The 24,037-nt window shown below is 57.4% G+C and overlaps 1 protein-coding gene across 1 annotated transcript in view; it reads right to left on the reverse strand.

The window, feature by feature from the left end:
- Positions 1-114: 114 nt before the first annotated feature.
- The window catches only part of DPYSL5 (dihydropyrimidinase like 5), a 77,702-nt gene continuing 53,779 nt past the window's right edge, over positions 115-24,037 (reverse strand). The window contains exons 3-13 of the mRNA XM_045844715.1: positions 21,686-21,844; positions 20,202-20,381; positions 19,509-19,577; positions 17,805-17,849; positions 16,242-16,317; positions 15,005-15,161; positions 10,504-10,645; positions 9,204-9,346; positions 7,489-7,696; positions 4,502-4,670; positions 115-2,754 (exon numbers count right to left, since the gene is read on the reverse strand). Coding sequence (XP_045700671.1) covers positions 2,669-2,754; positions 4,502-4,670; positions 7,489-7,696; positions 9,204-9,346; positions 10,504-10,645; positions 15,005-15,161; positions 16,242-16,317; positions 17,805-17,849; positions 19,509-19,577; positions 20,202-20,381; positions 21,686-21,844 — 1,434 coding nt within the window. The 3' untranslated portion in view covers positions 115-2,668. The remainder of the gene's footprint in view (positions 2,755-4,501; positions 4,671-7,488; positions 7,697-9,203; positions 9,347-10,503; positions 10,646-15,004; positions 15,162-16,241; positions 16,318-17,804; positions 17,850-19,508; positions 19,578-20,201; positions 20,382-21,685; positions 21,845-24,037) is intronic.

Genomic DNA, 24,037 nt, shown 5'->3' on the forward strand with positions numbered 1-24,037 from the left:
TCACGGCATTGGCTTGACAGAGACCTACTGTGGACTCCTAGCACTACACACACACACACACACACACAGGAGCACAATTTTCTGTAACTTAACCCCACACACCTAGAGAGCAGCTAAGGCAAGAACGACAGTATTTATTCAGCAAGTACAAGACCAGTTTGAGAGCTGCATTCAGTGCAACCAGGGACCCTTTCATTCCAAGCAGGGAGGAGCCAGCGGTGCTGGAGGCAGAGCTGGCCGGAGCTCTGCACGGGGGCAAGGAGTGGGTGGTGGGGGCTGGCCATTTATTTGGTTCCTCGACCCTCCCTCTGATTTTCACCTAGAAGCTGCTGGGCAAGGGTGGGGTCTGTGTCAGGGTCGGGGTGGATGGAGTGGAAGGCCATGGCGGACCGCTCCCAGGCGTGGTCTCCCAGATCCCAGGCCGTGCATCTCTCAGGTGGAGGCACTCGGAGGAGGTAAAGCTTTCCTAGCCCAAGCAGGGACGCCCTGCCCGTGGGCCGCCACCACTGCTCGGCTCTTTGGCATCTGCCCAAGTCCCATGACCCAGCAAGGGCTGGAAGAGAGAAAGATGCTGCGCGCTGCACCACGGGGTCAGCGTCAAGGTGTCCCTGGCCCGGACCCTGGCACCCATCCCTGTGGCTGCCACCCTCCGTGAACGCCTTTGCTGCCTCTGCCCCCTGGGCTGCGGTCTCTGTCGTCTCAGCCCCGGAGTGAGGAAGATGAGCGTGAAGCGACAAGTGAGGGTGTGGAGGCGGCTCAACCCGCAGGGCAACCCCCCCAACAAGGAACTAGTTCTGGCTCACACAGTGAAGATGCATTAGTTTGTCCAGGACAAAAACCTACCTATCTGTGCAAAACAAAGCAAAATGCCTACCAGGGTGGTGAGTCTTCTAACCGGTTACACTCTCGGTAGGGTCTACAAGGGCCATCATCCCACTCGTCCTCTCGACGGCCGGGGCGGACAGCCACGCTCCTAAGGGTGGTCACGGACACCTCCGGGGTCAGAAGGCCTAACCTTCCCGGGCCTCGTCTTTGAGAGGGGGAGAATAACGCATGCCGTGCTATGAGAAGCAATGGAGAGCTCGTGTATGGAAGTGCTCTGAGAACATGAGAAGCACAACAGAAATGTGCGGGGCACAACCACTAGCCCAAGAGCCCAGCAGCCACGCGCCGCCTGGGGCCTCACACAGAACGTGCAACGTGAAGTCGCTTCTTCGAGGGGAGGACGAGGCTTCCAGAGGGCGGGCAGCTGGGTCACTTCCCAGTTCATCAGGGTGGAGTTCACCCAAGCCCCTAGTGTTTCCATGGAAACCCCCTGGCCCTTTGGAGGCAGGGAGGGCCCAGCTGGATGTGGGAGGCGGCGGCGGCCACAGCAGGTGAGGGCAGGGTGCTGAGCGCAGGAGACTGGAGCCCCGGCGCAGCAGTGTGGGTTGTACAGTCAGGTCTGCTGGGCTGGTCTCCTCCCCTGCACACACGGGCCGGCCCCCTCCCCCTAGCCCTGCTCCCCCTCTCTTAGCAGGCACCAGGCGCCATGCCAATCACACAGGAGGAGCAGCCAGGCCTCTGTGTCCCCAGTAGGGGGAGTTTACAGGAAGCTGGGTTTACAGGTGGTTGGGGGCATTACTGCTGGGAGTGATCAGGGCCAGAGATGGGCAAAGGTCTCCTCGCTCCCCAAAGGTCCCCAGGGCCAGCATCCCGTGCACCCTGTCAGAATCTGGGGAACTAGACCAGGAGGGGGAGGGGTGGGCATAGGGCCTGGGATAGAGCCTGTGCAGCCTGGAAGACTCCTGTGGGGAGAAGGGGGGCCTGCAAGTCCAGCGGCCTCCCCGACCCGTGTTCCGGGCCGTCTGGTTGGTGTCGAGTGCAGCGTCTCCTAAGGTCCACATCTATTCCTGTTTCTATGCTATGCTAGTGACACAAAGCACCGTTATTTCTCACGGGATGCACAAACAAGTTGAACCAAACCACGGCGCAAACCAAACGTGCAAAACAAATCATGTACACGCGCCCGGCACCAGCCTGGCACCCCGCCCAGCTAGCTCTTCTGGGCGCGACTCGCGGAGGGCGGGGTGGGAGGAGGAAGGAGCTGGCAAAGGGTGCAGAGTGTCCCAACCACACCCACACCCAGGATGTCCCATCCGCACCCACACAGGGCCGGAGTCGCGTCAGGGAAAACGGGACATTCTGGGCATGGCTGGGCAGCCAACACCTGTCTAGCTTGAGAAAGGTGACCCCGGGGCCTACGGGGGTGGGGAAGGGAGTCCTTTTAAAGCACATATGCTAAAGTGCTCCGGACAACTGGCGGGTCAGCCAGGGGCAGGGCACTGCAGCCTGGGCCTTCCTGAAGCCAGCCCGTGGGGGCAGGGGAGAGAGGAGGGGCTGGGCCGGACTCTATGCGTTGGGCTCTGTGCATAGTGTGAGCTTCCCGGGCCCCACGAGGCCGGGCAGGGAAGGACTGCAGCAGGAGGAACACATCTCAAAGTGCCTGTTAGGGTCGGCTCGAAGCACAGTGAATCGCGTGTCAGATGTGGGGAGGGCTCCCGGGTCCTGTGGCCCCTCAGGTGGTGAGCTGCCCGGCCCAGCCTCTCCCGCCCCTGCAGCTGCGGCTGGAGGGTGTGCGGGCTGGTGGCAGCGGTGCATCCTTGCTTGCGGGGGCTGGTTGGTGCCTTTACCAAATGCCGCTCGACCTGCCTCCAGGGGGAGCAAGGATTCGAGCCGAAGCTCGCTTTGGAACGTGGTCGTCAATCTGAGAACCTGCAGGGTAGGAAGCAGAGGGTGAGCTGGGCTGCTCCCGCCTGGGTCACAGAAGCAGGGCCTCCTCTCCTGGTGGAGGCTGGGCAGCCCTCCTGGGACAACTCCACCCCATTTTACAGATAAGGACACAGGCTCGGGGAGGTTGAATAACGTGCCCGATGCTACAGTGTGCGAGCAGCAGAGCCTGGATTTGAACCCAGGTCTTCCTGATTTAGCACCTCCATGATTAACTGCCCTACTATGCCACCTTCACTGCTCCCAAACCTGGACATACGGTCTCTTGCCAGGAATCCAGACTGTGGACTGGACTATTAGTGAGTGGGCCTCTGTCTATATGCCTCAGGGAATAAGAGAGAAAGAAGGGAGTTCCCATTGTTTTGGAAAAACAAAGAAGCACACTCCAAAGGTCCCCACGTCTAGAAATCCCAAGACTTATTTAGAAGAGGAGGCCCGGTCCCCCAGGGAGCGCAGTGGGATAGCCTTCGGCCCGTCCCATCCTGCACAGACAAGGTTTGGGGCAGAGGGAAGGTGGGAGGCTGCCTAACGTGGGCCGAGCCCGAGAGCTCTGCCCCGAGACCTGGGGTGGGAGCAGGGGCAGCCAATGGCCAGTGGGGCCCGAGGCTCTGGGCGCCATGCCCAGGCAGCCAGGGGAGTCCACACGTCCAGGATTGGCAAGGCCGAGGGCCCACAGACACTCCACACCCCGGATTCCTTTCTGACTCCCGTCACTCGTGTCCTGTCGCTGGTGAGAGTGGTAGTGACCCTCAGGGTTGGGGAGCAGTTATCTGGGTATTGAGAGGAAGAGGAGTGGCGAAGAGGAGCCCTCCCCACAGGCTATCGGGTCCTCAAACAGGAAGCACGTGACGTCTGCCCGTAGCTGCCCTGAGCACACAGTTGGCCACAGAGGAGGCTCAGCAGGTAGCCCTGGGGTTAGTCCTCTCTCAGGCGAGGAGGGTTTGTATGCAGGTCTCATGCCACGCCCCCACCCCGCCCCACCCCGCCCCCAGGGAAACGCAGAGCTCCCAGGGGATCTGGGTCCTGTTGCGGTTCTGCCTAGGACGGCACTGGCAGAGCAGACGCATGCTGGGGCTGCGCCTGGGTGAGACCCGCAGGCTGTTCAGGGAGGTCCGGCCCCCCTTCCCAGTGCTGTCCGTTTCCATCCAAGTGCCTGCAGGACCAGCTTGTTCTCCACTGAAGGTTACCATCTCTGCGGCAGTGACCACGCCCCCCACCCCGCCCTTAACTACTGCAGAACGCCTGGGATTCGAGCTGTTGACAGGAAATTTCCTGGGCAGTCACATCCCACACATTACATACACACTGTATCACATGTAACACAAACCCTAGCAAAAAAGGTGAGGGAGGAAAGAGGAAAAGTGAAAAGCCAGGTCTTTCAGAGAGGCCGGAGGAGAGCGGGGAGGGGAGGGGGAAGGGGGGTACCGTCCCACGTGGCACAGAGAGGGTTACCCTTCCTGACCTCGGACCTTCTCTGGGCTGCCATCCGTGTGCACGGCCCTCCAGAAGCTTCCAGGGACCGAAACAGCAATCACGCGGAGATACTCCTGTAGTCCAGGCCTGTTACGGTGGCGCACAGGGACCAGGGGAGCCCTGCTGCCCCCCAACACTTGTGTGTATTTAATAGTGGACTCCACACTCATCATTGGCCATGCGATAGGGAAGGAAGGAAGAAGACAAGAGGACAAGCAGCACCAACCCTACTGCCTGGCTGGGCCGCCCATGCTCTTACCAGAGAGGCTGAAGCTGGATTCGTGAAGGTCCCTCATGCCCCCGTGTCGGGTCACGGGCCGGGTAGGAGTGTCTGCGAGAGGCGTTCCCATCTCTTTTTTCCCAGGATGCACAACCACAGCGACGTCACCCAGGTAGGGAGTGCGGTCCACTCCCCTAACCTTTAAGGTCTGGGGTAGGGCGGAGGAGGAAAGGGGAAAAGGCATCATCAGAGCCCAGCCAGCCCAGCCGCCCCCGCCCCCCCCCCCGAGCCCCCGCCCATCCTGGACCCGCCCCCGGGGCTGGCAGGACTCCAGGGCTGCCGTGCAGTGCAGGCCCCAAGTTACGGGAACAGAGGCTTCCTGTACCCTGAGCACCAAGGGCGGAGAGTTCTTTTCCTCTACCTGCTAAGTAGCACCTGTGCGTGTGTGCCCGTGCCCTTGCGCGTGCGCCGAGAGGAGACTCTCCCTGGGTCCCCCCCAACACCGGTGGAGCCCCTTCCGGGCGGCAGCCGGACTTCGGAGGCATCCGGCCTTCCGGAACAGCCTTCCTGTGGAGCCGCGTGGGTCCCCTCACTGGCCCGGCTACAAGAGGCCCCGCCTTTCACTGTGATCCCGCGGCTTCGCGGGGACAGGGGCTGCCTACAGCTGATTTGTAGACCGGAGTCCCCCAGGAGCAAGGCCAGCTCCCCGAGTGCTCACGAGGGCCACGAAGCTAAGCGCCCGCACTCTGAGAACAGGCTGCCTGGGACCAGCCGCGGCCCCAGAACGCCACGCTTGGTCGGAGCTCTTTCAGCCTCTGCCAGGCTGCCCTTGGGTGTCCACTTCAGGGGTCGGGGTCCCAGGGAGGGGCAGGAGCAGAGGCCCTGGGAGAATCCTGGTGACTGCCAGCAGAGCTGACCTTTCCACTTTTACACTTTAGATCATTGCTGTTCAAATATCAGTTTTATGTGCCTCTACTTGGTCGAGAGTGGAGGGACCCCAGCAATGGCAGCACCTCAAGGCCCACCAGCCTGTGACTCAGGACCTCGGTGGTCACAGACACTCACGTTTCCTTCTTATGCCTTTAGGAATTCAGGACTCCCGCCCTGCCCTGTCTGCCCGATCACTTAAAACACCATGTGGCTCTCAGACGGACAGAGGAAACCAGCATTGCCTGATGCCAGCATTCCCCTCGCCCGCCTCACTCTCCCTCTCAGAGTGCGCTGGGCCGGAGGGTGGAGTCAGGCTGGGGTTCTTGTGAATGAACCTGTGGCAGGGGCTCCACTGAGGACCAGGCTCAAGGTGAAAGGAAGTCTGGGTTAGGAGACTGAGAGAGAGCATGACGGCCAACCTGCTCGCCACCCCACCTCATGGACACGTCCCTCCTCCAGTCCTTGCGTCGCCCCAGGGCCGGGGCTCACGGGCCAGCAGGAGCGAGGGTGTTCTCAGAAAACAGGGAGGGTGGAGTCTGGAGGGGTTACTACTGAAAGCCTCTGGGTGGCCGGCTCCAGGAGGGACCCAGGGTGGCACAAATCAGGATGGCCTGAGGGACTCAGAAAAGGAGCTTGGCTTTTGCAAGAAGGATTAGAGAACTAAGATAATAAGAAAATTTGGGTGAAGAGAGGTCACGTGGCCACTCACTGGCAAGCGTGCCAAGCCAGAGGCAGCTCTTGTAAGGTCTATTCCTTAGACAATATGCAGCAGATTTCCAGAGCTCAGTAATGTGGCGGCTGAGTCTATTTTCAGCCACGGTCCTTTAAATCTCCGGTGCCCTGCTGGGCGTCGGAGCCAGCCGTGAGTGGAGAGAATGGGGCCTGAGAATGGGAAGCCGATGCTGATCTGTGAGTGGTCACAGCATGGGGAGCAGGTGGAGGGTGGAGATCACCTGGAAGCGGCCCAGAAACCGTGGCCCCTGGGCTGCTACTCAGGGCCTCTGGCGAAAACACACACGCACACCATTTCTGGGTCTCCCTCCCCGGACAGAAAAGCAGCGGCTGACAAGGCCAGACTGTGTAGGTTCCCCGACTCCCACAGAAACCATCACTGCCACTACCTCCAGAAGACAGGTTAAACACCTGCTGTGTGTAGAGGACTGGGATATCCAGGACAAAAGGGACAAACAAACAGGACACGGGAGACGCTGGGTGAGAACATTTTAAAAAGTGTTTTTAAAGGACTGATATCTCTTAAGTGTGACATGCCTACAGCAGTGGCACCCCAGGGCCCGGGCAGGAAAGGGCCGTCCCAGCCAGGGAGCGAGGCATGGGACTCCCAGGCCCACACGCGATGCATCTGGGAGCGTTCGCCCATTTAGGTGGCATCTGCAAATAGCCAGGCAGGAGCGTTCTGAAGCCCCAGTAACACGGCTTTAGGCCAGAGGGCGGGGGGGGGGGGGGACAAAGAGCAGGGTGCTTTTGGCTGTCTCTCTGTCAGACTTGCTGTTTTCTGATGACGTGGCCGCAGGCTGCAGCCCCCGGAGCTGTCCGTGTGGATCCAGGACTGGCTCTCTAGGGCAGCGCTCAGCCATACGGCTGGACGGCAACCCCCAAGCAATGGGGGAACAGCCAACCTTCTTCCGGGTGCGACCCTGGAGATGTGAACTACTCCAGACCCGGCCCGACCACTCCGTGTTGGGGGGCCCAGACTCCCAGAGCCCACCCAGCCCACTGCGTTCGGAAGGGAGGGGGGAGGTTTCAGAGAAAGAGCAACTCCAGGCCGTGACAGGGACCCCTTGCCCTGGCGGACGGCAAGGATCCTCCCGGAGACCACATGTGGGGACAGCCAAGCACAGCTCATAGTATTCGTTCAGCTCCAGGGGAATCGGGGACCCTCCCCAATACGTTTTACTTTGTCACAGGCGCTTCCTCCCTACTAGGTATCATTCCCGAAGTGGCCACTGCAGGCAACAGGATTCGGTGGGAAGAGAGAGTGAGGACGTCTCTGAGGTTTAGAGCCATCGTGGGCGGGGGGTCCCCGACGGGGGCCGCAACCTCCGCTCACACATCTTCCTCCCCGCCCCTCCCCTCACCTTTTCTCTCTGGACCAGCTTCTTGTAGACGGTGTCCGGGAAGGACCGCAGGGGACAGAACTTGCCGGTGCCCTCGGCGCACATGAAGACACCGTTCTCGTACACGACCCGCCCCCGGCTGATGGTGACCAGCGGCACGCCGTGGCAGCGCATGTTCTCGTACAGGTTGAAGTCTCCTCCCTGCACCTGCGTGCTGGCTGAGATGGTCCTGGCGGGGAGGCAGTGGCGAGAGAGAAAGCTCTGAGAAGAGGGGAAGTTGCTGCAGCTTAATGGGAACGGAAGATGTTCAGGGGGAGGGGGTGATGCTCGGGGGGGAGGGAAGGTGCCCAGTGAGGAGGAATGATCCCCAAAGGCTGGTGGTTGTGGACTGAAGTTTGTAGCACCCCCCCCCAAGTTGATATGTTGAAGCCTTAACACCCAGTACCTCAGAATGTAACGGTATTTGGAGTTAGGGCCTTTAATTAAAGCTAATTACAGTAAAAAGAGGTCACTTGGGTAGACCCTAGTCATTTCTGACTGGCGTCCTACTAAGAAGAGCAAACTGAGACACCAGGAGGGCGCACGCAGAGGACATGCGTGTGAAGAGGGGAAGACAACCTTCCACACGTCAAGACGCCTTGGAGCAAGATCAACCCTGCCGACACCTTGGTCTCAGGCTCCCGTGCTCCCAGCTCTGAGAACACAGGTTTCTGTTGTTTCAGCCCCACAGGCGGTGGCACTTTTTAAAGCAGCCCTGGCAAACTAATGCACTGAGGAAAGAACTCTGGGGGTCTTTCCTCTAACAGGCAGACCTCCAAGGGAGACCGGGACCAGCCCCTGGGGTCAGGGTGCAGAGTGGGGCTCCTCAGGCCCTAATGGAGGGGAGAGTGTTGTGGGGGAGATCCTGGTGGTGCCTGGAGTGAACTTTCTCTACAATCCGACTTTTATTTTCCATGTCCCAGCACATTTTTGTCTGTCTTGTACCCTGCTGGCTTGTGCACCTAGAAAAGGACCTGCGAGACAACAGCATTTACCACACACAGGGGTGGGCAAAGGTAGGCTTACAGCTGTCAGTGTGCAAAAGCTTATTCTTGTATTATCATTGATTATTATGTTATTTATTATTATTATCAACCAACTTTTACCCACCTTTGTATTTGTTGACTGAATGAACTTTAATGTTAAAAAATGATTCTCATTTCTCCTGCCCAAATCTCCAAGTAAAAATGATGCTCTAGCTTTGGCTGGTGTGGCTCAGTGGATTGAGCGCCAGCCTGCAAAGCGTCACTGGTTCGATTCCCAGTCAGGGCACAAGCCTGGGTTGCGGGCCACGTCCCCAGGAAACCACACATTGATGTTTCTCTCCCTCACCTTCTCCCTCCCTTCCCCTTTCTCTAAAAATAAATAAAATCTTAAAAAAAAAACAGTGAAACGAAAATAAGAACTCCAGGTTTGTGCGCTTCCCAGGGCGGTGCGTCAGGTCAGAAGAGGTAACGACGTGAAGTGGCTCTGAAACGCCACCAAGCGCCGCGCGGAGGGAGCGGTTCACTGCTGTGCTCCCAGCGCCCGGGCTCTGGGAGGCCCTCAAACGCGTGTTAAATTGAACACGCCCCTCTCTGGGCTGGAAGTAGTGCAAAGATGATATGCCTTTGGAGTCTTGTAACACAAGTGCCTTAACACCCCCAGCCCCCCAGCCCCCCAGCCCCCCGGCCCGGGAGCCCAGCAGCAGGTTTTACTTGGTGGCTTCCGGGTCCCACACCACCACGTCGGCATCGGCTCCCGGGATGATGCGGCCCTTGCGCGGGTACAGGTTGAGAATCTTCGCGGCGTTGGAACTGGTGACGGCCACAAAACGGTTCTCGTCCATCTTTCCTCCAACCTGAAACATTGCGGGAGCGTCAGCCAGGCCCCCTGTGTGCCTCCCGGCGCCGCCCCCTGCATCCCCCTGGGCTCTGGCCCACGGTCTTCCAGGCGGTCAGAACAGTGGTGCTGGGGTGGACACACCGCGGGCGCCCTTTCCGGAGAGCCGGCCTGCTTGGCTTGGCTCCAGGACCTTGCTTGCTTCTTTCTCCTTCACGCGGCAACAACAGCGCATGGGCCCTTGTTCCAAAAGGCTGCCTACCTGGTAGAAACTTACCTCCTGGACGTACGACCAGCTCTGCCCATGCGCCCTCTACGGAGGAGCCAAGAGCCTCCCTCCTCCGCAGAGGGACATCTATTCTGTGCTCTGGGAAAGCACCCCACTGCCCCACTCCCCCCGCCACCCACCCTGACAGCACGGTGGACTCTCTGCAAAGAGGGTTCCAGAGCCATCTCCTGGGTCCTCCCTGAGCTGGTGGCTTGGGCGAGGGCATCAAACCTCCTTGGGCTCCTACTCTGGGCGGCGCCTGGTCTGTGACAGGTTAAGACCAGCAATGCATGTTCTTCACGGGCAGAGCAGGCGGGATTCTAATGAAGTCCCAGCCCCTGTCTTTACTGAAAAGTAGCTGAACAAGATATATCAAGAGCCTTAAACACGTTCATATCCCGTGGCCCGGAAATCCACTTCTAGGAATCCGTCCTCAGGAAACAATCAGAAGAGCTGGCACGTGCCCATGAGCAGAGAGAATCTCTGTAGCATCACTTTTAGGGGCAAAAAGTTGAAAGCGCTGAAAGCTCTAAACATCAGGAAAGGGTTAACTGAAGTACGGTACCGCCGCTGGAGAAAATATTGTTTAACCATCAAAAAAGATGTTTCTAAAGAATTTTCACTGATAGAGGAGGACACTCAAGAGATGTTATATGAAAAAAAGGGATGAACCCAGCTATTAAAACGCAGTACATCATAGAACTAGGAAGAAACATATTAAAATGTTAAGTTCAATTTCTGGGTGTGGAATTATGGGAAAATTTTATACTAGGCCTTATTAGCTTTCTGATCAGGAAAAAAAATGTTTTCAGTTCTCTTTTTGAGGGAAACAGGAGCTGGGGTGGACCCGCCCTCCTCAGGGCGAGACTCCGCCCAGACCCGAGTGGGGAGGGGCCTAAGGAACGTACCACGCCTCTCTCCCAGATGACGCTCATGCGGTCCTGCACGCCACTCACGCCGTGCGGGATCTTGGTGAAGTCCTCCTTGCCCATAGCTTTCTGCTTGGTGGTGAAAGGCCGGTGGTCTGACGCCACGATGTTCAGAGTATCGCTGGGTAGAGAGAAGGGTGTGCCCAGTGAGGGGAGCAGGCCAGGGTCCCAGAGGGTGGTGACAGGTACAGGAAAAAAGTCTGTGCTTAAGAACCAGGCAAAGCTGACTTCAACCTCGGCTCTGCTACTTAGTGGCTGTATAACCTCTAAAGAGTGATTTAAACTGCGAGGACCTCAATTTCCCCATCTGCAGAGTGGAGCAGGTGCCGAGGGTGGCGCGGACCATCAGTGTTGCAGGAGACATCGAGGCTTTGGGACGGTGACTTTTAAGGGTAAGGATATTGGGCAGAGAAAAACTGAGCTTAAGAGTTTAGCTAGAGTAGAGGGAGGAGGTGGTTTTACCGCCATGAAACCACGTGAAAATTCCCTCTCATCCCCGCCCTCAAATCCCGCCAGTCCCTGCTGGCAACAAGCACGTGCTTGGTAAAACACGCAAGTTCAAATAACTCTAAGCCTTGGCCTTCCTAGGATGTGGGGACTCTAACGGCCCAGAAGGGGAAATGAGGGACAAGACGGAAAAGACTGTCTGGTAAGCCAGCAACGGTGTGCAGGTCAACTGGGTCGCTGTCACTGCCAATGACCACCATCCTCAGACGGTTCCTGAGGCCGGTCTCCACGCCAGGCGGTGGGTGGCCAAGCACGGCCAGGCCCCTGAGGGGCTCGTGAGCTGACTGACTACGGACTTGGGGCTGAGATGACGGTGAGAGAGGGCACGCGGTGGCAAACACTCTGCCTGATGAGGGAGGCGGCCAGCTGGCCCATGCTCAGAGACTGCCGGAGGCCTCAGAGATGGTGAGGGGCAGAGAGACATTTCTGTGTCATCCAGGCCACCAGAACAGCTCAGGGGGGCAGGGAGGGACCTGAACGGAGCACAGAGGTCACGTGAGACAACTGCTTGGACCACACACCGGGGACCTCAGAGTCTAATTCTGCTTGTGGGAGGCACCAAAGCCATGTGCACAGGGCCTTCTAAGGTGCCCGCTTGGGAAGGGGTCTCTGGGAACAGAGGGCATTATTTCCCTTGGTTGAAGGGGCCTGTCTAAGGCTCTCAGATGTCCTGGTCAGGCCGCATAGAGGGCTTTCTCCGCTGGGGCCCGGCGGGGCTCATCAGTCACAGCTAAATGACCGATATTCTTGGCCAAGTCCGCAGTGAGATGACTCAGCTCTCCCTGCGGCTTGGGCTGCTATCTCCCCAGGCCAGAGACACTGTCAGACCCTCTCAGAGCCTCCTTTCATCGGGCAGAGGGTTTTTCCTAGGGTCCTCCAGGGCTCCCCACACTCCCCAGGCATGCACCAGAGATGCATGGGATCTTTAGGTTTCATGTTGTGCTGGGGGTCCTCCAGACACCTGGGCAGGGCTCCGATCAGGGGAGGCACCCGTCAGTGTCACGGGCTGAGGGTCCCTGACCCTCTGGGCAACTGGCTCAACTCCCATTCCTTAACCGGCAAGTCTTATTGAGCACCCACCATTCCTTTCGGGTGCCCCCGGGCAGGTGAGAATGGGTGCAGTCGCACATCAGGAGGGCCTCTGAGGTTTCCCAGTGCTGCCCTGAATCTGGGCGATACAGAACACCCACCCCTACTCTTTCAAGTTTAAAATATGACTGGCTCTCTTAAGTAAAATTTTACATGTTCAAATGAAAATAATCTGGTCCCCTTAAGAAGTCAGATTTTAAACAGAGGACAAATCCTTACCTCTAGGGGTACTTTTTTACCCTGACCCATCCTAAGAAGTCACATTCTAAAGTAGCTCACCATGCCCTGGCTGGGGTGTGGCTCAGTGGATATCGGTTCACAGTGGCCTGTGAACCAAAGGGTCGCCGGTTCGATTCCCCGTCAGGGTACGTGGCTGGGTTGCAGGCCAGGCCCCCTGGTCAGGGGTGCATGAGAGGCAACCACCTATTGATGTTTCTCTCCCTCTCCTTTTCTCTCCCTTCCCCTCTGTCTGAAAATAAATAAATAAGACCTCTAAAAATAAATATGTAAAGTAGCTCATTAGGAAGATGCTCACGTTTTCTTACAGGAGCATAACTGGCGTCTGGGCTTCCTATCAAGTGTGTTGTATAATATCAACCATCACCAAAAAATGTGTCATGAAAACAAAATTACAGCAATCATAAGTTCCTATAAATAATTAAAATATTAAAACCGTGCTCCAGACTGTAAAATTGCTCATGTTTACCACATGCACCAATGAGAAAAGGGATTCAAACTATTCTCATAGTAGTTCACGTGAAGTGGCAGTTCTGTTTAAGTGGATAGAATGCATTCAAATAATTTAATAAATCTGGCAAAACAGGCTGGGTACAAAACTCCACCTCCTCAGTGACTAGTCCCCTTCCCCCCGCCACACCTGCCTGCGTGTGCACATCTGGGCACTGTGGTCTGGGTGGGCGGAGCACTCACTGCGTCTCTCTTCTTTCAGTGCATTTGCCTGTGGTACGCAGAGGTTTTTTAAAAGATTCTTTGACCTTAGAACCGAGCCCAAATGATTATAGTAGATCCTTGATACTTGTTTGTTCTTGTTGTGACAATAACGGTTTTTCCCAACAAAAAGCATTTTTAAAAACAACAGCTGACCAAGCGTTTATTTCTCTCTTCATCCTCTCTTACTCTCTCAATTTATTTAAATCTGCTTAAGAGCCCTGGCTGGTGTAGCCCAGTGGATTGAGTGCTGGCCTGTGAACCAAAGGGTCCCCGGTTTGATTCCCAGTCAGGGCACGTGCCTGGGCTGCAGGTCAGGTTTGGGGGTGCATGAGAGGCAACCACACATTGATGTTTCTCTCCCTCTCTTGCTTCTTCCCTTCTTCCCTTCCCCTCTCTCTAAAAATAAACAGAATCTTAAATTAAGAGCTGCTGGTGCTCAGTCTCGGAGCAAAACTATGGTCACTGCCACTGTGACACCTCCAGGGGCCGCCATCACCTGGCCCCCACACCCCACACCACCCTTTAGGTCATTAACACAGCAGGATGCCAAGTGGGAGTTTCCTGGCTGTTGGCACCCAGGACTGAAAACTAAGAACATGGGTAAAATAAGGGCTCCGTTACCTAAGACAGCCCCCTTCCCCTGGGGCTGGCCGCCTCCCTCGGCTGCCCCCCACCGTTAGCCTGGGAGAAGTTTATCGGCACCCGCCCCCCAGGTCCATAAAAGCAGAAGACCAGGGAGGGGGACTGAGCTGTTGGCAGAATGCAAGTCCTGTGGCCTTTTTCCCCTTTCTCTTCTCATGGCCGAGGGGTGCTTGCCTGCCCTCCCCCCACCAGTCTACCTCAAAGTCAAATGGGGGGCATTTTCAAGAGGTTCGCCTGTGGAGCTGAGGTGAGAGCAGTGGGCATCTGGGTGGGAGCTGGACCGGGGGCCTGCCTCTGGGCCCCGGGTGAGGAGGTCGGTGGCCTGGGGACAGCCCACCCTCCCCCGCAGGCCTGGCTGGCTGAGTTTCCTCTGAGCCCCAGACACCAGGGGAGGTGGGCAGGCTTAAACTGCCACGCCGGGGTCCTTGTTCTCAGGGACACTGCTAGTTCTGGAAGCTGGAAGGTACAGGTAAATGAGGCCAAGCTGGGGTACGCCTCCTACATCTGGGGACCGTGTGAGGACGGCACAGGAGAGCCCAGGCTGGGCATGCGCCCTGCACCGTGAGGGCCCCAATGGCTAGTCCCTTTCAGCCCGAGGAGCCATGACAACTAATGCAGGACTGCAGGTGGGAGCTTGGGTGTGGAGAAGAATCGCCCCACCCCATTTACTCCCCGTCTCTCTCCCCGTCCCAGTCCTGGGCTGGGGTTGGTGGCGGGGAGGGGAAGAGACTGACTTTTGAACTGAACTGGGATTTAATAACCAAAAGGGCAGAGAAGGCAGTGGCCTCTGCCCCAAATGTCCCCAGAGCCGAGAAAGAAGGTGTGAGCAGTGATTGAGACAAAATGAAATCTTTTCACACGTGAGCCCCACCGCATCCAGACGGTCACCAGGCCATTTCCTGTGGAGTGGGATCCCGAGGGGAAGAGCAGCACCAGAAAAAGAGCAGCTGGCCAAGAGGAGACTGGAGGGAGAGGAGGAGGGATGGAGGGAGAAAGTGCAGAAGAAAGAGGGGAAGGGGGAGGAAGCGGCACAGGAGAGAGGCACGCACCGGAGAGAAGACTGCACGGGGAACAGGGTGGGGAGGCAGAGGTGGAGACACAGAAGACGAGGCCCACATCTATTCCAGGATAAGTCTGAGGCCACACCCTACAGTTTCCCGGCAGTCTCCAGTGTGAGCTACCAGTGTCCTCTGGAATTCTGGACAACCGCCGCTCACGGGTTTCCCGGGAGGGCCTGCGCGAGAGTCAGTGACGGGCTACGGGGCTGCGGGGTCCTGCGCGGGCGGCTTACTTGGCCAGCAGGCTCATGAGGTAGGTCGAGGTGTTGGTGTCCAGTCTCAGGGGAGGCACTGTGACGTAGGCGGCCGCGTGGGACCAGTCCTGGTGGTAGTAGTGTAAGCCTGTCAGCGTGGCGTGCGCGGTGGTGGTCTCGGCCAGCACGACCTTCCCTGGAAGGAGGAGAAGGGTCAAGCCGTCACGAGGAAGCCAGGGAACCTGTGGAGTCATTGGTCTGGGCATCTCATGTGACAGGTAACAGGTGAAGTCAGAGAGGAAGGGACTTGCCTAAGCTCACTCGGGTGTTTTAGAGCGCAGCTGGGTTCAAGGCCAGGGTGCTCGCTACCTGGACACTGAGTCCCCTCCAAGTGAGGGGAACGGAAGGGCAAAGCCACCGAGGCGGGACAGCACCGACAGAGCCTCATGGGCACAGGTGCTGGGGCGTGGGTGCTGCAGGGTGCAGCAGGAGGACGAAGGGCTGAGGAAGCCAGGCCAACGGGCAGTCAGGACGGTTTCCTGAGCAGGCAGGTGCTGTGAGCCCCTTCGGGAGAACTGCTGGGGGAGGGGTCTGTTGCAGGGGCTAGAGGGCAGGGAGACGAAGGTGGGATGGCCAGGAGGCAGAGCAGTGGAAAGGCTAGAAGCCCTCGCTCCTGATGTATGACCATGACTCTCAGGTTTATGACCATGACTTTGTCTCCCCTGTCTGCAGGCCCTCACTCACTGGCACCCCGACCAGGCCGGCACTGTGAGCAAGTACAGAGCCTTCAGGTGCGCTCTGGTGCTCGGCAGCAGGAGTCCCTTCAGGTGCTGCGCTCGCACACAGGGGGCTGTAGGGGAAGCGGGGTCCGCACACTTATTTCTCTAGGGGTGTCCCAGGATCCCCTGAAATGTCCATTGGACCTGGTCCAGGATTTCATGCTGGTTAGTTACCGAGGCAACCACTCGTAAAACCCAAAAGACCATCAAGATATCAATGAATGAGTCAAAGAAAACTTCAAAAGTTTTGCCAGGCCTGGAAGAGGTGACAGACACTTCCAAGATGCTGCTATGCATGCAAATGGACAGGGGGACACCGGTCCTGAGGGACTGAACCGGGGCTAGTGCAGGTCGCTGCTAGGAAGACAGGTGGGGAAGAGGGAGGGCAGGCATAGGGTCCGGCCTCGAGAGCCAGCTGCGGGGTGCGCGGAGCTAGGGCATCTATCTGGCCCCAGCCCCACCCCGAGTGCCCTGTCCATCCCAGCTCAGGGACTCACCTTGCATCTTAGCAGCTGCAATGACATCGCCGGCCGAGATGCTGGACACGTTGACCAGGTAGATGGGACAGTGAGTCTGAACACGGAAACACGGCGGGAAGGAGACAGCATCAGCCCCACAAACCGAACGGGCACCCATGTCGCCCTGGCACCTCCCCCGGCATCGCTCAGCCCCACCCCCAGGGTGCCAGTCTCACGCTGGGAGTGCAGCCCTGGCGGCCGCTGCACACAAGCCGCAGGAGAAGCGTGTGCAGCAAGGAGGGGCAAGCCGCGCCAGCACCAGGGCCCAACCGAGGATGCATGTGGGGCAGGATGTCGGGAGCTGAACCTTGTGTTTTCTACCAGCCGACAAAGTTTTTTTTTAATAACTTAAAACTATCTTAGTTTGATAGCCGTGACTGTGGTGACTCAGAGATAGTTGTATTACATTCCGTGTTAAAAACGGCAGTGGCTGCTGCTGAGAGCTGCCTTGTCAGCAGACAGAACTCGCCCTGGAGCCAACAGAACACGGAGGGCTCAGCGTCCAGAGTCTACACCAGACAGGGCCGGTCTTACACAGAGACACCCGGGTTTCATGTCGATTAGCTGTCTCTCCCCCAAGCTGTGTGACCTCAGCCCACGGCTCAGCTGCTCTGGACAAGCGCTGGAGTGGAAGGGGAGGGGCTGCCCTTTCGCTGTTCAGACCCTTCCACTGGGAAGTCGCTGACACAACGACAGTGGAACAATGTCCTCATCCAGCCCCCAGATTCATCAGCTGCTGACGGGAGACCGTGTTTTCCCTAATGCTATCCTCAGGCCTTCCGTGCGTGTCGCACTCGGACAGAGAGTTTAGGAGCCGCCCCGAGTTTGATGTACTTGGCACTGGTTTGTAGCTCTGAGACCAGCTGGATTTCCAATCTCGCCGTGTTCCCCCGGGGATTCCTAACAGCGCGCCCTCCTGTTTACATCCTTCCAGGGAGCCTGGGTCTTTCCAGGAGAGAGATTCTCCAGCAGGAGTCGCCGGCAGGCTTGCGAAAACACAGATGGCTGGGCAGTGCCCCGAGCTCCCGATTCGGTGGGCTGCGTGGGGCCGGGAACTTGCATTCCTACGTTCCCGTCTGTAACCAGCGACACTGCTGCTGCCGGTCCAGGGATCACACCTGGAAGGCCAGTATCTGAGGAAGGGAACTCAGATGATCTGAGCAGATCACTCCAGTGACGTCAGAAAGAGAAACGGCCTTTGCACAGCGCTTTTCCTCTCACCACTCCTTGGTGAGGACTGATGCCGTCACCCCAATTTTAGGTGACAAAGCAGTGTAACAGAGCCATCGAGTGCCTTGCCTGCGAGCGAAGGCTTGTATCGGGTGAAGGCCCTGCATCTCTGGCTGGATGCCACCCCCACATGCACCAGCGCCCCAACCCCCCTCACCAGCACCCTGTCTCCCTGGGGAACCTTTTCCTCTTGAGCAATGATGCTGGCACTCAGGACAGAATGGGACTCTGCTGGACAGGTTGGTTTCTGACCCCAGATTCAAGAACAGACTTAGGGTGAGCGGTGTGGGTGGAGGGGTGGGGCCTACTCACCCTGTTCGCAATGGTGATAACTCGGTGGGTGGCTTCAGCTTCCACCTGTTAGAAACGAAGGACAGGAAGAAAACAAGCGTCACCGTCTCTCCCAAGCGAGCCCACATGTGGCTGAGACCCACCTCCTCGCAGGCACGCTGCGATGTCTGGCACAGAGCCAGAGGGGCCAATGGCACCCACCGGGCTGGCCTGGGTGCAAGCTCTGGGCCGGAGCCCAAGCTCCAGCCCCCTCTGCTCACCCCGAGAGAGTCCTAGGGCTAGGTGTGCCGGGCGCACCCTCGCTGGGTGCTGTTGGGGCCTCACTGGAGTGGAAACTAAAGCAAACGGAAACCTGGAATTCCATTGCTCCCTGTTTCCTGGTGTATTCAGTGTCTCCGCAGCCGCCACAGCACGGTGGCCAAGGAGCAGCATCGACTGACCTCAAGCTGGAAACCAGCCGAGAGCAGGGTTTCTGAACCTCGGACTACCGACATTCCGGGCCGGGCAGTTCTCTGTGACGGGGAGCTGTCTGGGGAAGGTGGGATCTTCAGCAGCATCTTTTGCCTCTACCTGCTGGATGCCAGGAGCACCCACCCCTCAGCTGAGATCATCAAAAATATCTCCAGACAACGACAAATGGCTCCTGGGAGCCAAATCGCCCCCCGCTGTAGACCCAGGACCCTCCCCTTGAACCAACGGATGACAATGACGGTCATTGTTGCTATTGCTGCCACTCCAGCCAAGCGCTGCTCTTCCACTTGTGTAACTGAACGAGTCCACTCCTGTGCCCACCCCCCGCCCACCCCGGCCTCACAGGTGCAATATTTACTTTGTTGAATCAGGTGCATCTTTCTTGGGCAATTCTTAGGTGTCAAAGCGGGAGCTCTATTCAAGGACTCTGGCAGACAGGGGCAGACCGGGGGAGAAGGAAGGTTGGGACCCCTCCCTCCCAGGCTGACCCACCATGGCCCGACTTGGTTCTTGTCTTATGGAAATACTATCACACACTGCCTCCAGCTCCTCACCCCTCTCGGCCTCCCCATGGGTCCCTCGTGGACAGCCAACCGCTACTCGGCACTTCAGGCTTTGCAGAAATGCAAAGCAGCTTTCCCCTCACAAATGGCCAGGGTCATAGGGCAGGAAGGCATTATCTGTCTAATGCGGTCCCTCTAGAGCAGATTTCTTTATCGGGGGGTCCTGAGGGATTTGTATGGGTGTCCTGCAAACCTACACAAGGACAGAACCGGCGGGCAGAAGCAGACCAGGGCTCTCGGTGAGCATTCCAGTGAATAATAAGGCACTGGGGTGGGGGGAGGGAAACGGAGCGGAACCTCTGGTTTCGGTGGGGAAGAGTCCAAAGTTTTCCTCAGATACCTAAAGAATCTCATCCCCCAAACGCTGAGTCACTGGCTTATAGCCTGAAATTTCTTCTAACGTCTGAAGAGACAGACCTTTTCAGTCTGTCTTTTCTCTCCCAACCCAATTTTGGGCACAGCCGCCCCTGGGGTGCTCCCATTGTCTCCCTCAGACCCTTGCAGCCCGATTCAAAGGAGGCCACGTCAGCCTCAGCCGGAGGCAGCTGTCCCTGGAGAAGCTTCCCCGGGGACCTTCACCCGCAGAGAAAGTGACGCAGCACCACGGACGTTTATGGGCGTCTCCTCCGCCCTAAAGACCCTGTGGATCTCCGGAGAGACGCCGCCACGGACGCACGGGGGCCTTCCTCACCTCTTCCGGGCGGCTGATCTCAATGCCTTCCGGGCCGGTGATGCCCAGATCCAGCGCCTCCTTAGCGCCCTGAATAACGGCAAAAGGTAACACTGAGAGACTCGTAGAGACATCAGAAAATACCAAACCCAGGGGCGGCGAAATGTGCTAGACACGGCCCATCCGAACAGGCTTGCTGCACCTCTCGCTTGCTCCGAAGAGAGGGCCGAACAAGCACCCGCTCCCGGTCGGGAAGGGTCTCCCGAGCCTCGCTTCCCCATAATCAGTGACGTCTTTCCCTTTTGAAAATGCAGCCCCATAACCAGAGACCGGGTCTGGGACACCAGAGACAAGCATTTTTTTTATTGATCTGGAAGTCAGACTTTCCCTGCTGGAAATCTCATTAAAACATTTCTTAGAGCTGCTTTAAATTCCTTCGCTATAATGGAATTTAAATAGAGCATTAGAATAAAGACATCATTTAAGACGCAGAACCCCTTCTGGACTCTAAAGAGAGATTCATTTTTCACAGACAGTAGGAGAGTTGCAATTTCCTGGCAGAGATCTGTCATCCGGGGCGTTAACTTGTACGGCTGGTTCTGTCTGAGCATCGTGGGGTAGGCATGGTGGTCAGGAGTCACCCCGAGAACCCTGGCGCCCCGGCCCCCTCTCCCTTCCCCCTCCCGTCCCCCCCAGCATCCTCCGCCGCCTTGCCTCGGCCACCAGCTCTCCGTTCTCGGCGTGGACTCGGGCGATCGCCCCGATGTCTCTGCAAGCGTGAAACACTTGGTACAGCTCGCTGTCCCGGAGCATGTACAGGTCCTTGTAGGTCATGAACATCTGGAACGAGTTGACACCCTTCTCCCTCACCAGCGTCTCCATCTCTGCCTTCACCTGGGGAGTAACACGCCGAGGCCACGTGAGCACAGGCGTTCAGGAGGCGGACCCGCAGCTGCCCGCTGGGGCGGCGGAGATGCGGCTCCGCCGGGGTGGGGGGTCGCCGTGTGGGGGTCACCACCCACCACCTGGCAGCGTCTCGCTTTCCCCGCAGCTCCCAGGCTGCTCCGCGGTCCCGTGAGCAAGCGCAGGAAGACGTACTGCGAAAACTGTCAAGCATGACACACACACAGGAACTGTACTGTCACCCTCTGGGCCTGCCCCTCCCACCATACAGGCTTGTCCTGCGTTTCCGACTCCGCATCGGCCTTACTCACCACTTTTATTCCTGTGGCCTGTCCCCCTGACCCCATAAAATGGTATCACAAAGAAGACACAGTAATGCTTAAAATTCAGAGGCCCGGGGAAAGATCTAACGCAGGAACAAAGCTATGTGGGTAAGCAGAGTCACCCTAACATTATTTATATTGGGAAAAAATGGAAGCCACATTGGCCCATGAGAGGCAGGAAGCTGAGGTTCCCCTGCTGGACATCCAGGTTGCTTCCCTGGGGTGATAAGCCATCAAACTCCAGGAAGAAAGCAAAAGCTACCTGCATGTATATGTGTTTTCAGAGAGAGCAAAACTGGGACTGTGGGGAGAGCAAAACTGGGACACGGGAATGGACGCTGGGCCTGGGGCAGCTGGACGACAGTGAAGCCAGGCGCCTGGGGCACGGGCTGAACTGAGAATGGGCTCGGAGGGAGCCAGCCGCAGCCACGCACCACGAGCAGCCTCAGTCGGGGCCTCGGAGCAGGAGCGGGGTCCCAGTGAGAAAGAACTGCCCTGCGCATGCGTACCAGGCAGCCCTGAGCCAGGCCGGGGCTCCCTGTGCTGAAACCGCAGCTCGGTGTTGTCGCTCTCAGCACAAAAACGTCTCGGCCTTTGGAGCCTGCCCCTGCCTGAGCCCAGCCCTCAGCAGCACACGCAGCAGGTGTCAGTGGCACCTAATGTCCGGCACCAGGGGAGGCCGAAAGCCCTGGGGTTGGGGCAAGGAGCCAGTGCGCTCCCCATCTCAGACTCTGCGAAACCCGGCTCCGGCTCAGGCTCAGGCTCTGGCTCCGCAAACCCAGCAGGGCAGGCCCGCCCCCACCCACTGCCTGGCGGAGCCCTGAGTGCTTCATCTTTTGGCATTTGGGGGAGTTAGGAGGGTGGCGGGAGGCGTGTCCCACGCCTGCGAGAGAGCACCCCACCCCACTGGCTCCCGCCAAAGGGCCCTCTGCCTAAAGAGCATTTGTTCATCTTTCAGGATCCCATAGTTACCTTTGGGGCCCACCAGGTGATCCCCACGTGCAGGGCGTAGTCACAGCAGACCTTGGGGTCGGCCAGCCCCCGGCACTTCTCGTAGGCGTCCACAAGGGAGGTCTCCTTGTCCGGCAGCACGTGGCCGATGATCATGGTGGTCCCTCCGACGAGTGCTGCCTGAGGGGGCGGCAAAAGCAGTCTCGTCACCTCTCTTCCCCCACCCGAGACTCCCGCACGGGGAGGCACGGGGTCCTCAGGTGGACACGCAGGACATCCACGGACCCTACCACCCAAGAGGCTGAGGTCCGAAGGCAGCAAGGTTTGGGGAGCCTCACGCTGTCTGAAGGCGCGGGGGCCGGCATGTGGCCACCGTCACTGTGGGCCCAGCACACAGACGCGCTGCTTCCTCACCCCGGGCTGCGGCTCGGCGCTGGGAAAACCAGTGCGCGTGCTGCCCAAGCCCTCGGCCGCCCCGGCTTCCCAATGAGAAGACCCCGGTGCACATTTTTTGGCCAATTTGAATATACAGGTGACAATCAAATATCTATATGTGATATAATATAGGATACAATACAAAAGATGATCAGATGTTTACTTACAATAGTTACTCATTTAGTTGCACATAAACACTTAAACCATAATAAATAAAACGTTAATTTGGATGCATTGTTTTGTTTTATGCTCTCAGATGTCATGAAATAATTCTACTTCAAGTTTTCTTTTGCATCTTCAGCATCGGGGTCCTTGTCTTTAGTTTTCCGAGCGCATTAACTTCACTTCCATCCATCTGTCTGAGTTTATCCGTGAAAAACTGTCCTACTCACAATCTCCACAACATACCACTTAGAAAGGACGCCTTTGAAAAGCCCCACGTGTGGCCACAAAGCACACCTCCAGGAATGATCACTAAACCTGTGTTAAAGATCTCCCCATGCCTGGCCCCCCCACTTTTGTTTAAAACCGAAGTTGATCGGGCAAGTTCCACAAGTTTCCAAAACCAGAACTGACCAAAGGCTGCTGTTCCCGGCTCGTGAGCTAGTCTCAAACAAAACTGCATTAAAGTTAAACTAATTGAGACAGGACCCCATAATATGAGAGACTTTCGGGGGGCTCTGATGATATGAGGCGCCCCTCTTTTTCCTGGCGAGTAGAAGGTCCATCTGTTCGGGTCCGTCCTCCCAGTGACCGGGAGTCCAATCCAGGTTCCACCCCCGCTCTTCCACTCCCAGCTCGGTGACCTCGGCCAGGTGCCTCGGCCTCTCTGAGAGGCGGATCCTTTACCTACGTGGTGGGGATAGCTTCCTTCCCGGAGAGCTGTGAGCGTCAGGTGAACACCACTCATAAAGTGGACTATGTGCAGCCTTGTCCTAACGTGTGTGTTTAATCACTCAGAACTTAGCGGTTTGTCTGCGTTCTGTCGGAGAGAAATGAAATCGTCTTAATGATTTCGTGCTCCTCTGTTCAGTTAAGTCCTTGATCGCAAACCAGAAATATTGCTGGGGAATATGGACCGGAAAGAAAATTAGTTCAGTGGCCAAAAAAACAATTAAAATGAAAATTCTCGCAAAGTTGATTTTCCAGGCTGATTCTTGGTGGGCCAGGCTGCCGTGGGAAACCCAGGGGTCTGACTTCTTGCAGAGCCTAAAGCGACCACCAGAGGGCGCAGTCCTGCGGCACCTGTGGAGGAAGCGTGCCGAGGGCGGCGGAGAAAGGGACAGAATGGGGAGAGCAGCAGATTGTAGCTTTACTAGCTGGCTTCTATTTCTGACTTGGCTGGATTGTGCTGGGCTGATTCATCCCCATAGCAGGTGGTTGTACTCTACGTATTCCGTCCTGAAATGCGTTTCTTGCTTTTACACATGGACATGAGGGTGCCTCATATATTGGGATTTCAAACACTAAGTTATTACATTTTTCTGTGGTTCCGGATTGCCTTTCCTTGCACCCTCCACCCCAGTAAGACAGTAGCCTTAGATAGTAAAAAAGGGAACTCGGGAACAGGAGTGTAATAAGACTGCTCTTAAAATCTGTGGGTCCCAGAGCAGGAGTGGAAAAGGAGGTCCATGCACCAAATCTCTAAATCGTTAAGTGACAGATCTGGCTTACACAGAACACAGCCCAGCCTCTTACTCAGCCAGCAAACTGCCACAATGACCACGAGGCCAGGCCGGAACTTAGACTTCTCGGAGGCCCTGCAGTTCTGAGCTACATTGTAGGGGAAGCTGGCCTATGGCCTCTGCACCTGCCCCTGGCCCACACCCCCTGACCCAGGATTCAGATTCATCCTGCAGCCCCCAAGTCTAAGCTCTGCTCACCCCACCCCCCAAATGCTGCCTTTGAGCCCAGGCGGGCACCTACTGGTGGTCTGGC

This window comes from Phyllostomus hastatus, unplaced genomic scaffold (genome assembly GCF_019186645.2).
Source record: "Phyllostomus hastatus isolate PE091 unplaced genomic scaffold, TTU_PhHast_1.1 phas_contig_402, whole genome shotgun sequence".
NCBI lineage: Eukaryota > Metazoa > Chordata > Mammalia > Chiroptera > Phyllostomidae > Phyllostomus > Phyllostomus hastatus.